Source organism: Spinacia oleracea, chromosome 5, assembly GCF_020520425.1.
Source record: "Spinacia oleracea cultivar Varoflay chromosome 5, BTI_SOV_V1, whole genome shotgun sequence".
Classification (NCBI taxonomy): domain Eukaryota; kingdom Viridiplantae; phylum Streptophyta; class Magnoliopsida; order Caryophyllales; family Amaranthaceae; genus Spinacia; species Spinacia oleracea.
The window spans coordinates 10,468,779-10,481,182 of NC_079491.1; the positions used below are offsets into that span (position 1 = coordinate 10,468,779).

General features: G+C 35.8%; 2 protein-coding genes across 2 annotated transcripts; both read left to right on the forward strand.

Moving 5' to 3' along the window:
• The first annotated feature begins 1,528 nt into the window (after positions 1-1,528).
• Positions 1,529-8,950, forward strand: LOC110799325 (pentatricopeptide repeat-containing protein At1g74600, chloroplastic). The gene is made up of 4 exons (XM_022004574.2): positions 1,529-4,366; positions 5,227-5,506; positions 5,591-5,677; positions 8,667-8,950. Exon 1 carries the CDS (start codon positions 1,633-1,635, stop codon positions 4,321-4,323), a length of 2,691 nt encoding a protein of 896 aa, XP_021860266.1. The 5' UTR covers positions 1,529-1,632; the 3' UTR covers positions 4,324-4,366; positions 5,227-5,506; positions 5,591-5,677; positions 8,667-8,950.
• Positions 8,951-9,113: 163 nt separating this feature from the next.
• On the forward strand, positions 9,114-10,250 carry LOC110799330 (glutathione S-transferase U10). Its single transcript, XM_022004585.2, has 2 exons — positions 9,114-9,570; positions 9,743-10,250. The coding sequence occupies exons 1-2, from the start codon at positions 9,253-9,255 to the stop codon at positions 10,115-10,117; spliced, it is 693 nt and encodes a 230-aa protein (XP_021860277.1). The 5' UTR covers positions 9,114-9,252; the 3' UTR covers positions 10,118-10,250.
• The last annotated feature ends 2,154 nt before the right edge of the window (positions 10,251-12,404 follow it).

Below are 12,404 nucleotides of genomic sequence, written 5' to 3' on the forward strand. Positions count from 1 at the left end.
TTCTATTGGTTGAAATGGTATATTTATTGAATTTCATTCTTATTTTTAGTGGGTTTGATGATGCGTTGAACAAATTAATGGTGGTGTACAAGAGAATCTTGTACATCTATTATACATGTAGCTTTTTCCCCTCCAAGGCCCTGTTCTCTTCACCTTGTCATTGTTAATTATTAGATCAGATCTTATTAAATCAGATCAGACCAAACCAACAACATTCAAGACAGACCAACAACATTCAGACCAAACCAACAACATTCAGGCCTTGACTTTTTAATAATAATAAAATAATAATAATAATTATTATTATTATTATAAAAATATTTTACATAAAGTTGGATGAGAGTCTAAAAACAAGTTGTGCTCTCACCTCTTCGAAATACAAAAATACAATATGTGAAAGATAAATGCACTACTCTTAGCATTGTTAGAATGACTAATAGGGAGAGACTTGATAGGTGAAAGCGTACTCAAAGCCTCTCTATCCAACAACAATAATAATTATAATTATAATTTATAATTATAATATTAACAACAGTAACAATAATAATAATAATAATAATAATAATAATAATAATAATAATAACAAAAATAATTATTATAATAATAATAATAATAATAACTATTTTAAATTATAATAATTATTATTAAACAAAAAAGTTCAAATATCAGACTAGATCATACTAGAAAGAATCCGACCAAATCAAACCAGATAAATTCCGAGTTAATCTCAATGATTGGAAAAAATTTCCAATCAAATGACATTTTCGTAAATATTTTGCCCGAAAACTGTAGGTGGTATAAAGTAAGCGTTGACTGTATATTTGTAGGTATTGACTGTATAGTTGCAGTTATTGATTGCATATTACTCAGTGTTGATTGTATACCACTTGTCGTTGACTATATATTTTATGATTGCTGATGATTACTAAAATGCAATATTGTTTATTGGTAAGTGATTGACTGTATATTTATAGTTGTAGATTGTTTATTAGTAGAAACTTATTGTATATTGTGAGTTGTTGACTGTATATTACTCCCTCCGTCCCATAATTATCTTCATGTTTGACCAAAAACACGGATTTTAAGAAAATTGGAATATAGTACATGAAAAAGTGGAATAAAGTACAAATGATGATTGAGTTGTATGGAAAAGTGGAATAAAGTACATGTGAAAGAGAATATAGTACATGGGAAAAGTGGAATATAGTACATGGGTGGGGTTTTCAATTCAATTTTAATTAATATAGTACATGAGAAAGTGGGGACCTTAGTAGCCAAAATTAGAAACACGAAGATAATTTTGGGACGCTCGTTTAGGAAAGCAGGAAGATAATTTTGGGACGGAGGGAGTATATAATTGTTGATGTGTTATGAAAATACAAATGACCGTACATGTGGTCCACATTTGATGATATGTCACTGACTCACTGTACTTTAACCCACATTTAATGGCATTTTCGTAATAAAATCATTAATTATTTACAAAAATGCCATCAATGAGATTGACTCGGAAAGGCTCACCAAACCAAACCAAACCAAACCGAATCAGAGCAAATCACACTAAACGAGACGAAGAAAACAGAGCTCAAGTCTATACAGAAATCAGTATGCAGGTTGCAAACTTGCAACACCATGAATTCCCTCCTTCACCAAATATCGAAGAAACCCAAAAGACGATTTTTATGTGGAAAGTTTATTTCCTCTGTTGCTACCTTTGAAAACCCATCAAATTTCTCTGCAACTTTTGACGTTTTTCCCAGAAATAATATCGACATATATCAGATTTTTGCTTCATGGAACAAATCAAAGGTAAATACAATATGGGACGCAAGAATTTTACATACCCATTTGATAAAATCTGCCATATTTGACGCTGATTTCTTTATTTCAAACTCTTTGCTGAATTTGTACTTGAAACTTTCTGCTGTTGATAATGCAGTCCAACTGTTTGATGAAATGCCTAGCCCAAATTTTGTTTCTTGGAATGTTATGATTTCAGGGTTTAATAATAATTTTTTGTATGATGATGCTTGGAGGTACTTCTGCCGCATGAGGTCAATGGGTTATGGGAGCAATCAGTATGCTTATGGGAGTGTTATATCTGCTTGTAGTGGTTTAGGGTCTTTGTTGTATGGTACAATGGTTTATTCATTGACTCTGAAAGATGGGTTCTTTTCAAATGGGTATGTTCGTTCTGGTTTGATTGATCTCTTTTCGAAGAATAGACGTATTGAAGATGCCTTTCGGTTGTTTAATGATTGGCCTTATGAAGAGAATGTGGTTTGCTGGAATAGCATGATAAATGGGGCCGCGAAAAATGGGGTTCATGTAATGGCTATAGAGCTCTTTCATCGAATGCGACAGTGTGCTGTAATTCCTAATAGTATTACATTTTCTGGTGCTTTAGGTGCTTGCATTGCACTAGAGAACGATGATATGGGAAAGAAGGTTCATGGATTGGTGATTAAACATGGTGCAGGGCAAGATGTATTTGTAGGTACTGGTATTAGTGATTTATATTCCAAATGTGGACTTGTGGATGAGGCTGCAAAGAACTTCTTCAGAATGCCGGTTCAAAATGTAGTATCGTGGACTGCTATGATTTCTGGTTATGTTAAAAAAGGTGATGTTCTTTCTGCTATTAGGTTATTTATGGAAATGAGAAAAGTTGGGGTTGAAGTGAACAAATATACTGTCACTAGCATACTCAGTGCATGTGCCAAGCCACACATGGTTGATGTAGCTATGCAAATGCACTCATGGATTATTAAATCTGGTTTGACTGCGGATTCAGCGGTGGTCGCTTCCATGATTAGTACATACTCCAAAGCTGGAGAAATAAATCTATCTGAATTGCTGTATCTAGAGCAGGATGACTATGAAGATAAAGGTGTATGGAATGTCATGATATCTTCTTTTGCTCAAAATAAGAAAATGGAGAAGGCCATGAACTTGTTTTGCAAAATGTTGCTGATTGGTTCTAAACCAGACAACTTCTCAATTAGTAGTATTTTGAGCATCATAGACTGTCTATACACAGGGAGGCAGATACATTCCTACACACTTAAAACCGGTTTGGTCTTTGATCTTTGTGTAGGTAGCTCACTCTTTACCATGTACTCAAAATGTGGTCGTTTGCTAGAATCTTATGAAGTTTTCCTACAGCTTCCTGACCGAGACATTGTTTCATGGGCTTCAATGATTTCTGGTTTTGCTGAACATGGATATGCTCATCAAGCCATCCAGTTGTTCAGAGAGATGCTGTTTGCAGAGAACAGACCAGATCAAGTGACTCTCTTGGGAGTTCTGGTAGCTTGCTCCTCCCCTGTTATTTCTCTTATTGGCAAGGAAGTACATGGCTATGTTTTCCGTGCGGGACTTTGCAAAGAGAGCTTGATTGGAGGGGCACTTGTAAATATGTATTCAAAATGTGGCAGTCTAGAGTTAGCGAGGAGAGTGTTTGACATGATTCCTAAAAAAGATCAAGTTGTTTGCTCTGCATTAGTTTCAGGGTATGCCCAAACCGGAGACATTCAAGAAGCGTTGTCTGTTCTCCATGGGATGCGGGTGGCTAATCTCCGAGTTGACTCCTTCACAGTTTCATCTATTCTTGGGTCTGATGCTCTTCTGAAAATGACTTACATTGGGATTCAATTGCATTCTCTCATCTTAAAAGTAGGTTTGGAGTCTGATGTTTCTATTGGTAGTTCACTAATTACAATGTACTCAAAATGTGGAATTGTTGATGATTGTCGTAAAGCTTTCGATCAGATAATAAAACCTGACTTGATTAGCTGGACAACTATGATAGTGAGCTATGCGCAACATGGAAAAGGTGCAGAGGCCTTAAAACTTTACGAAGCTATGATAAGTGAAGGCTTGGAACCTGATGCTGTGTCATTCACTGGTGTTTTATCTGCTTGTGCTCATGCTGGTTTGGTGGAAGAAGGATATTCTTATCTGAACTCCATGTCCAAAGACTATGGGATTGAACCAAACCTTCGTCATTATGCATGCATAGTTGATATTCTTGGGCGCTCTGGAAGACTGGAAGAAGCAAGATGTTTTATCTACAATATGCCTATAAAGCCGGATGCCTTGATTTGGGAAACATTGTTGGCTGCCAGCAAACTACATGGTGATGTTGAAATTGGAAGGCTAGCAGCCAAAAAGGTTATTGATTTGGAACCATCTGATTCTGGGGCTTATATATCATTATCAAACATGTGTGCTGATATTGGACAGTGGGATGAAGTGGAAGATATTAGAGATCAAATGAAGAGAACTAGGTTAAGCAAGGAACCTGGGTGGAGCCTCGTGTGATTCACTGTTCTAGTGTCTGTAATGCTGGACTTGAACCTAGCAGGTGACCCTTTTTTCTTGCTTTCTTTTTCCTGTCTGCAACTCTGCATTACCACATTCAATGCTAAATTTTTGGTATAGTTCCAAATCAAAGTGAAATATGATTTTAGAGTTTTAGACATCTGTATTATACAAAGTATTCCGTATTGTTTAATACAATCCCATTGAAACCTATTAGTCAGTTTTTCTATCTGAAAAAAAAATATTGTCAATTTGTCACCTTTTCAAATTAATTTACTTGAATGACGCCTTGAAGAAATGATGCAGAAAGAGGAACCAAGAAAAAAAGTGTTTTTTTTGTTTTGTTTTAAAAGGTATACGTTGCTGTAGTGTTGTACTGTTGTGGTATGGCCCAAACTTTGAATAATGGCATTTACATAGGGCAGTCTGACTTACTGAAACATTTACCAACCTGATAGTTTACATAGCTCCTGTGGCTGCCTAGCCTGCTTCTATATTCTGGTATCATTTTGTTCAAATGCAAGATGTTTGTGTTCAAACGCAAGATGTTTGTGTCCTATGAATATCTGTTCTCTTGAGGATATCTCAGTAACAGTATATTCAAGGTTCTGGAACATAATTGCTATGAAGAATGATGTATATAGAGATTCCATTCATTATTTACTGCCAGCCGAAGTGAAATCTTTCTGATTGATACCCTACCTGTTACAGTTCGACGCTAAGGATATACATGTCCTTGGCTCCCTTCTTTTGTATACTATGGGACCGCATTAGAGTCAAATCCTTCTTTGCTTTGATTTTTGATTAGTACTTAATGGTTTAAGATGTTTTGTGTGCGTGTCACGGGTATTTTGGGGGCATTTATCAGCTACGGTTGCATTAATTTGTGTCTTTGATTTGTAGGAAAAACTGTTTGGGGAATTGGGATACTTCTTAAGCTAATAAAGTCAAATTGGAATGGCAAAATACGTGAGAGGTGACTTCACTTGTGAAAGATGACAAGTGTAAGGAACAAGTAGTATACCCCAGTTCTCGTACTTCGGCTAAAGTAAAAGAGGAAGTCCCCAAAATTCAAGGAGAAATCGAAGAGATTGCTCAGATGCAAAATTAAATGGTCTGAAGTGCGGGTTGCTTACTGTCAGGATATGATTCCGTTTCTATGAGATACCTGTCAGAGAATACGGTAAGATTTTACTACTTCATTTTGGTGATTCCTCTTCCGTTTTTTTGGAAATAAGGCTTATATGTGGTTTCCTGAATCCTGCAGAGCTGATCCTACCCTCGCAGAGATCTTAAAGAAGGGTCATCCAATTAAAGATGGTACATTCGTTGATGCCAAGTCTCGTAAACTGTGGTAAGTCTTATTGTTTTTGGTATATGTGCAGAAAAATCTCATAGATGTATCTCTATATGCTGCAACTTTCCAAAAGTCATGTACTTGTGTATGAACTACACAACTCCAGCCAATTTGTTTATTTATTTTTGTAAAAGTAAAGGGTGTGCTGCAATCACCTAAAATCAATTTACAACCCATATTCCTATTTTGTTTAAAAGGGAAAGTCGTCTAGGAAGGACCTCTCAAACTAAACCATGGGAACAAACTAACTACTGGCTAAAAGCTGGCCATCATACAACCATTCACTCAAAAGTCACTCAGAAATTCCAAATTCTCCATCCATATTCTGTCTACCTGACTCACTTTACCACCTATGGTCAGTACAAATCTATTCTTTGTAAAAATTTGCAATCTTCGACAATTTTATCCAAACTATAAACAGAATACTCCGAGTTAGCTCATTCCCTGGACTTCCAAATGTTGTGTACTGTGGCATCCAGCGCTGCACCTAGAACTCTGAGTTTTTCCTTGGTTCTTTAAACCCTATGTGGAAATTTAACTGCATCTCTTTTCTAGACCCAACGACAGCATTATCTCTTCCATTCATTTGCTACTACATGATGTGGTGCTGAAAATATGCTGCTGTGTGTCAAAGAGTATATCCCCAGAAATCTGTCTATCTGATATCACTAATACCATATATGTGTAACCTTACTGTTGCTTGTAGTTTTACAAGCATGGCTAGACATAGGATAAAGCTTGTTTTGGTGTAGCAGCTCTATCCTATACACTGTTGGACCATGGGACTATCCTCTCTGTACTACTCAACTTTGTATGAGTATTTTCAATGCTGTATTTCTGAGAACTATTCCAAAAACGGCATTGCATTTTCTGAAACAAACCCTGCTTTACCTTACACAGATTCTTCCAACTCCACAATATCATAGATTCACAGTCTTTTTTCACATCTATTTGATCATACAACATTTCTAATTCATTTTCCTCTGGTAATTTTCATTTTTAAGCACTCATGAAACAGCCTAGTATTCCCAACCCCATCTAGGAGCCAGTCCATCTTAGCCTTTTGTTCAGGGATTCAATATAAATTTGCTAGCCACAGTAAAGGCCAAACCAGGCTCTCTCTTTTATATTTAATTTATAACCCTAACATCCCTTGGATGAATCTGAAGCTGTCTCTTGGGCACTTAGAAGTTCCTGTTAAGTTTTGATGTCAGCTGCTTGAACACCCAAAGTCCTTCCTTTCAGCTCCTTCTTTAGGTTCTTAAGCTTTTTTGTTATTCACTTATACTATACATACTATCGGCCCTAACTTTGTGTTTGTCATGCCTGATGCACATTTATAAGGAAAGACTGGGGACACTGAGTGTTACACCACATAATTTAAAATCTAAATCATCTTTTTATATTTAGCCCAGGCCTCCAAATTTTTTGAGACGGCTCTAGATCTATATTCTTATAGTGTGCGTTACATATAGGCCTTTATGTTGTCAACATCATCTGTCCTTTACGGCCCTCTGTACACTTATAAAAGAAAAATAAGACGCCTTATGATTTGAAAACATACACGGACAGATACTATGGTGGTGTTTAGCGATTAGTTGGTTTGACTAGTTGTTTGTATTAGCTGTTTTGACTTGGTTGAAATAGCTGCTTGTGTAAAGTCTTTGGTAAATTAGTTGTTAGTTGTTAGTTGTTAGTTGTTTAATGAGTAAAATGACCATTAAGGACATTGACATAAAATGATGTAGGTTGTTAAAGGTTGTAATTTTAGACTTCATTAGGACAAAAGTGTCATTTTACACCAACTCCTATATTGAGCTTTTTCAAAATTAGCTTTTTCATCCCAAAATTCTATTCCAAACCTCTCTTAAATAAACACTGTCTGACTCTCATTAGCTTTTTGAAATGGTTAAACTTCTAATTCACCTCAAAAAGTTTTTTTTTCCTCCAAACCTTTCATAACCAAACACCCACATGCAGAAAAACCTTTTTCCGTAAAGCCAAACAGACAGGCCAACAGTCACCTCATGAGCTGGATTATTTCTTACTTGAACGAGGGTTAGCGAAAAAAAACAATGAATGGCCTATTTGGCTATATCAACACAGCTCATATTCGTCAGAGGAACATGCATGGAAGATAAACAATTTAAGAAAAGACACCAAACCAAACTATCAATATAAAAGATTTAAGTATGAAAACATATGAACATATCTGGTGGTTTAAATATTAGCCGTCAATACGACAAAACTGAGAAAATTATTGCTCGTTTGATCATTGTGTTGAATACAGAAAAGTAACACAGGATTAACCGATTAAGCTACCCTTCTATAATCCGGTTTCTTAAAAAACATACGAATTAGGTTGATTCATGAAATTAAAATTAGTCATACCTATAATCATCTTAGTTTTGACAATTGACAACAAAAACAGTACCTCTTAGTGATTTCCAAAATTTTATTTTTGTAGTTTTCTACTCTTAAAAGTGTAAAACACAGAAACTTGAAAACAAAAGACGATAACTAATGAACCAGCCCTTCGTTAAAAATAAAAAAAGATCGGACCTCTTTTTCTTCTTTTATTGTAATTGTTGCGGAAGGCAGAGAGACTTGTGATCTTTTAAAACCTTATTTATATGATTAAAGTAGAGGGAATGACTTCATAGCTTTTAGACCACATTACTCCATAGTTAGTAATCTGGTAAGGAAGCCACTAATTGAGAACAACATGTAATCAATGACCTCACATTATCACTAATTTGGTTGAAAATTGATGATAATATAATATAAATATAATAATTTCATGAGATCTAAGGATATCAACGACCAGCAATGTATCTCACTAAAATCCAGCAAGCAAATCTTCAAGAAAACAACTTAAAATTATTAACAAATCTGTTATTTCCTTAGAAAAATATTGGATATCCTGATCTATACAGGATATCCAACGTCACAAGTTTGAACTTATCAGCTTTTAATTTTGTTTTAGCTTTCTGTTTCTGTTGAGGAAAATTTGACTCCAGATGAAAGAGTTGTTTCGTATATCGAAACAGCCGTACTACTACTTCCCCGGAAGGACATACAATTCATTTCAACGGATTACTCTAAGGTCACTTTCAGGTTGATTTCTACTCGAAGTTCTTATTATAACATATCATAAACTACATTATGCAAATTGATTAAATCAGGTCAACTTCGGGTTATTTGAAATAAAAAGGAAAGTGTCAACTTCAGTATTTCGTGTCTAACATACTTTACTTCGACTATCTTTTGTGTTTTATTCTTTAAAATAAACAATCATGTGGGGTTTTATTAGATACGTTTCAATGTAGAGGTTAGTATTTAATTAGTTAGGTATCAATATCATGCTCGAGTCAGAGATTGTCAACTCTGTTGAAATAATAAAGTAAGCTAAGCAAGCGTGCTATTGGAGAACTTTTCCTTAAAAAATGTTTGAGTCTTGTCAAATGAAGGCTAAATCCAAGCCTGAGCATTATATAAAGATGTAGTCATTACTAGATGTTTTACTCATAGAAAGAGGTCTCAAAGGTCGAACAAAGGTGACAGAGAAAGCCATGGCAGAAAAGAGCTCAGTGAAGTTACATGGAATGTGGGCAAGCCCTTTTGCTTTGAGGGCGAACCTTGCCCTTAAAATTAAGGGCATAGAGTTTGAGTACATAGAAGAAGATCTAACCAACAAAAGTGAGTTACTTCTACAATATAATCCTGTGCACAAGAAAGTCCCTGTTCTTGTGCACAATGGACTTCCAATTGCGGAGTCATTAGTCATCCTTGAATATATTGACGAGACTTGGACTGATCCCCCGCATCTCCTTCCTAAGGATCCCTACGAAAGGTCCAAACTCCGGTTTTGGGTTGCCTTTTTCCAGCCGGTAAGGACCCGTTGTTTTTGTGTTTCATCTTTTTTTTTGTTAAAACCTTATTATAACGATTGAAATTTAAGGTTATACCTATACTATAAAGATTCATTATAAGTTATTACTTGTCCAATTCGACGGGTTCACTGTGCTCCAAAGCTAAGAAAAAGTTGGTATATATGATCAGGTATTCGACTTGATGAGGAAAGCGCTAGTGACAGAAGGCGAAGCACAACAAAACACGATAAGAGAGCTGCTAGAGAAACTAGATGTGGCTGAAGAAGGGATGAAAGAGATATTCCCAAATGGGGTTCCATCATTCTTGGAAGATGTGAAGCCAGGGTACTTGGATATAGTGTTCTATTCGTTATTTGGAACCCAAGAAGCAGCTGGAGAATTCTTCGGGGTGAAGTTTATTAAACCGGAGAGGTACCCGTTGTTAGTGTCATGGATTGAGGCATTGAACCAAGTTCCTGAAGTCCAAGAAGTGACACCACCTAAGGCTAAGATGATGGGATTTTTTCAGTTTCTTCGACAGAAGTACCTCCCACCTAAAGCGTAACTTGTCATATGATTGACTACAAGTACGTAGTATAAGCGCTCTTTGGTTTGCATCTTTGATTGTAATTTGTAATACCCTTGTGGCTGAATGGCTCATTCAGACTCAGAAACGAAACGGAGTGTTTTCTTCTTTATTACTTGTAAAACTTGTGTGAATGTGGGACTGTTTTTTTTACTGTTTTGAAGATCGGATTTTTTCTATGTGTAAAACAGCTGAATGTTGGTATGTTTAGCTCTCATTTCTCAACACAACGGTCAGATGTGCATGATGAGAAATGTTACGTGTTCTTAATATAATAAAACGAGGGATTGAGGGTTCTAAAAAGGGATATTCTTCATGCTTCAACAGATACCTAAAGGACAGGCGGCCGGAGTCGCAGAATGATGGGATCAAGGGAGACTATTATTTGATGTTGTTTATCATGAAATTTGCATGATAGATTCATAGTGACTCGGTTTCATTGGTTCATCAAAGGATATACTGAATCTTCTGCTCATTGTTGCTTAAATTAACAAGGTCAATCTAGTACGTTTTGATATAAATAAATAAAGTCAATGGGAATTACGTATTTGATGAGGCATATACTTTTATACTCCCTATCATCAAATTCTTCAGATTATATCAACCAATAAGGTCTTAGTTGAGTAGTTAATAGTAATACTGAGCGGCAGATTTTGAGCATTTTATGCGGAGGGCAATAAAAATTTAAGCAACATAGTATAGAATATATACAATTAGTTTAGGGCTTGTGCAACCCACGGCTACTACTAAAATAATAATATTATTTTAATAGTAACTAAAGGACTTGTGATATTAGGAAAACATGAAAGTAAAAAGGATATATGAAAAAAGTCAAATTCAAAGTTGTGTAAAAAAATATATTCAAATGAACTAAATTTGCATATTACTATACAAAGTTAAAAATTACAGTCGTTTACTTGTATGTAGAACGATCTAACAACGTTAACCAAATCCGAATGACTCAAGACTAATTTTCAAAAAGACCTGAGTATAACCGAGTTAGTCAAATACAACATATTTTGAATTGAGTAAAATCTTGATAAATAAACTTATATGTTAGTATACTTACCATGTATTATTTTAAATAAACCAAATGCCCCTGAGGTTTACTTTAATGCACCAAATACCCCTAAACTTTCCAAAATGCACCAAACACCCCTGACGTATGCAATAATATCATTAAATGCCCTTTTGTCTGACGGACGTTAACCCCCCGTTAGGCAGTTAGTTCGTTAAAACATAATGCACCGAATACCCCTGAGGTTTGGTAAAAAGCACCAAATACCCCTGAGGTTTGGTAATTTTTTTTCCAAAAACTAGCCGTTGAATTTGAATAATATAGCCGTTGCAGTCACCCATACACTAATTTCCCTTATATATACCATACCCAACAACAACACCACACTGCCCTAAACCCCAATCCCCCCCAACTGCACAAACAGTCCACCCCAAACCCCCACCTGCACAACCAGAACACTGCAACAGGAGCACCAACAACAAGCAGAACCCTGCAACACCAGCAGCAGCAACAGCAAGAACAAACAACAACAGCAGCAGCAGCAACAACAAGAATAACAAGACAGCAGAGCAACAAGAACAAACACCAATAGCAGCAGCAGCAAGGACTTCAACACAGCACAACACCAGCAGCAAGAACAACACAGCAACAACAAGAATAGACAACACCAGCAGCAAGAACAACACAACACAACAACAACAACAATAACAAACAACAGAAGCAGCAACAACAGAAGCATCAACAACAGAAGCAGCAACAACAGAGCAGCAAGAACAACAACACAGCATGAGTTCTTGTTCCAATACATCATCATCCAATCTGTTTTCATACATACTTGTTCCAAACAAATGTTGTCCTATTTGTTCCAAAAAATGTGCAATAAAAAGCTCCGAGACATCCAAAAATCCACAGAGGCTATATTACAAGTGTGATCCTTGTAACCATTTTATGTGGTGCAAAGGAAGTGTTCTACACCAAAATCAACAACACCAACAGCAACAGAGCAATATAGAGTATGAGGGAACATCGGAAGACAACGACAATATAAGTGACGAACTGAAGAAACTGAAGAAAAGAGTAAAAGAGCTCAAAAAATTCCAAGCTGCAGCAATTAAAATAGGAATTGTAATGTTTTTGTGTCTAATGTTTGTAGTAAAGAAGTAATCAAGACAAACAATGATGGTTGTAATGGCACGAGCACATGAATTTCATTTATCAATAATATGCAAGTCTTTGAACTCGTAACTG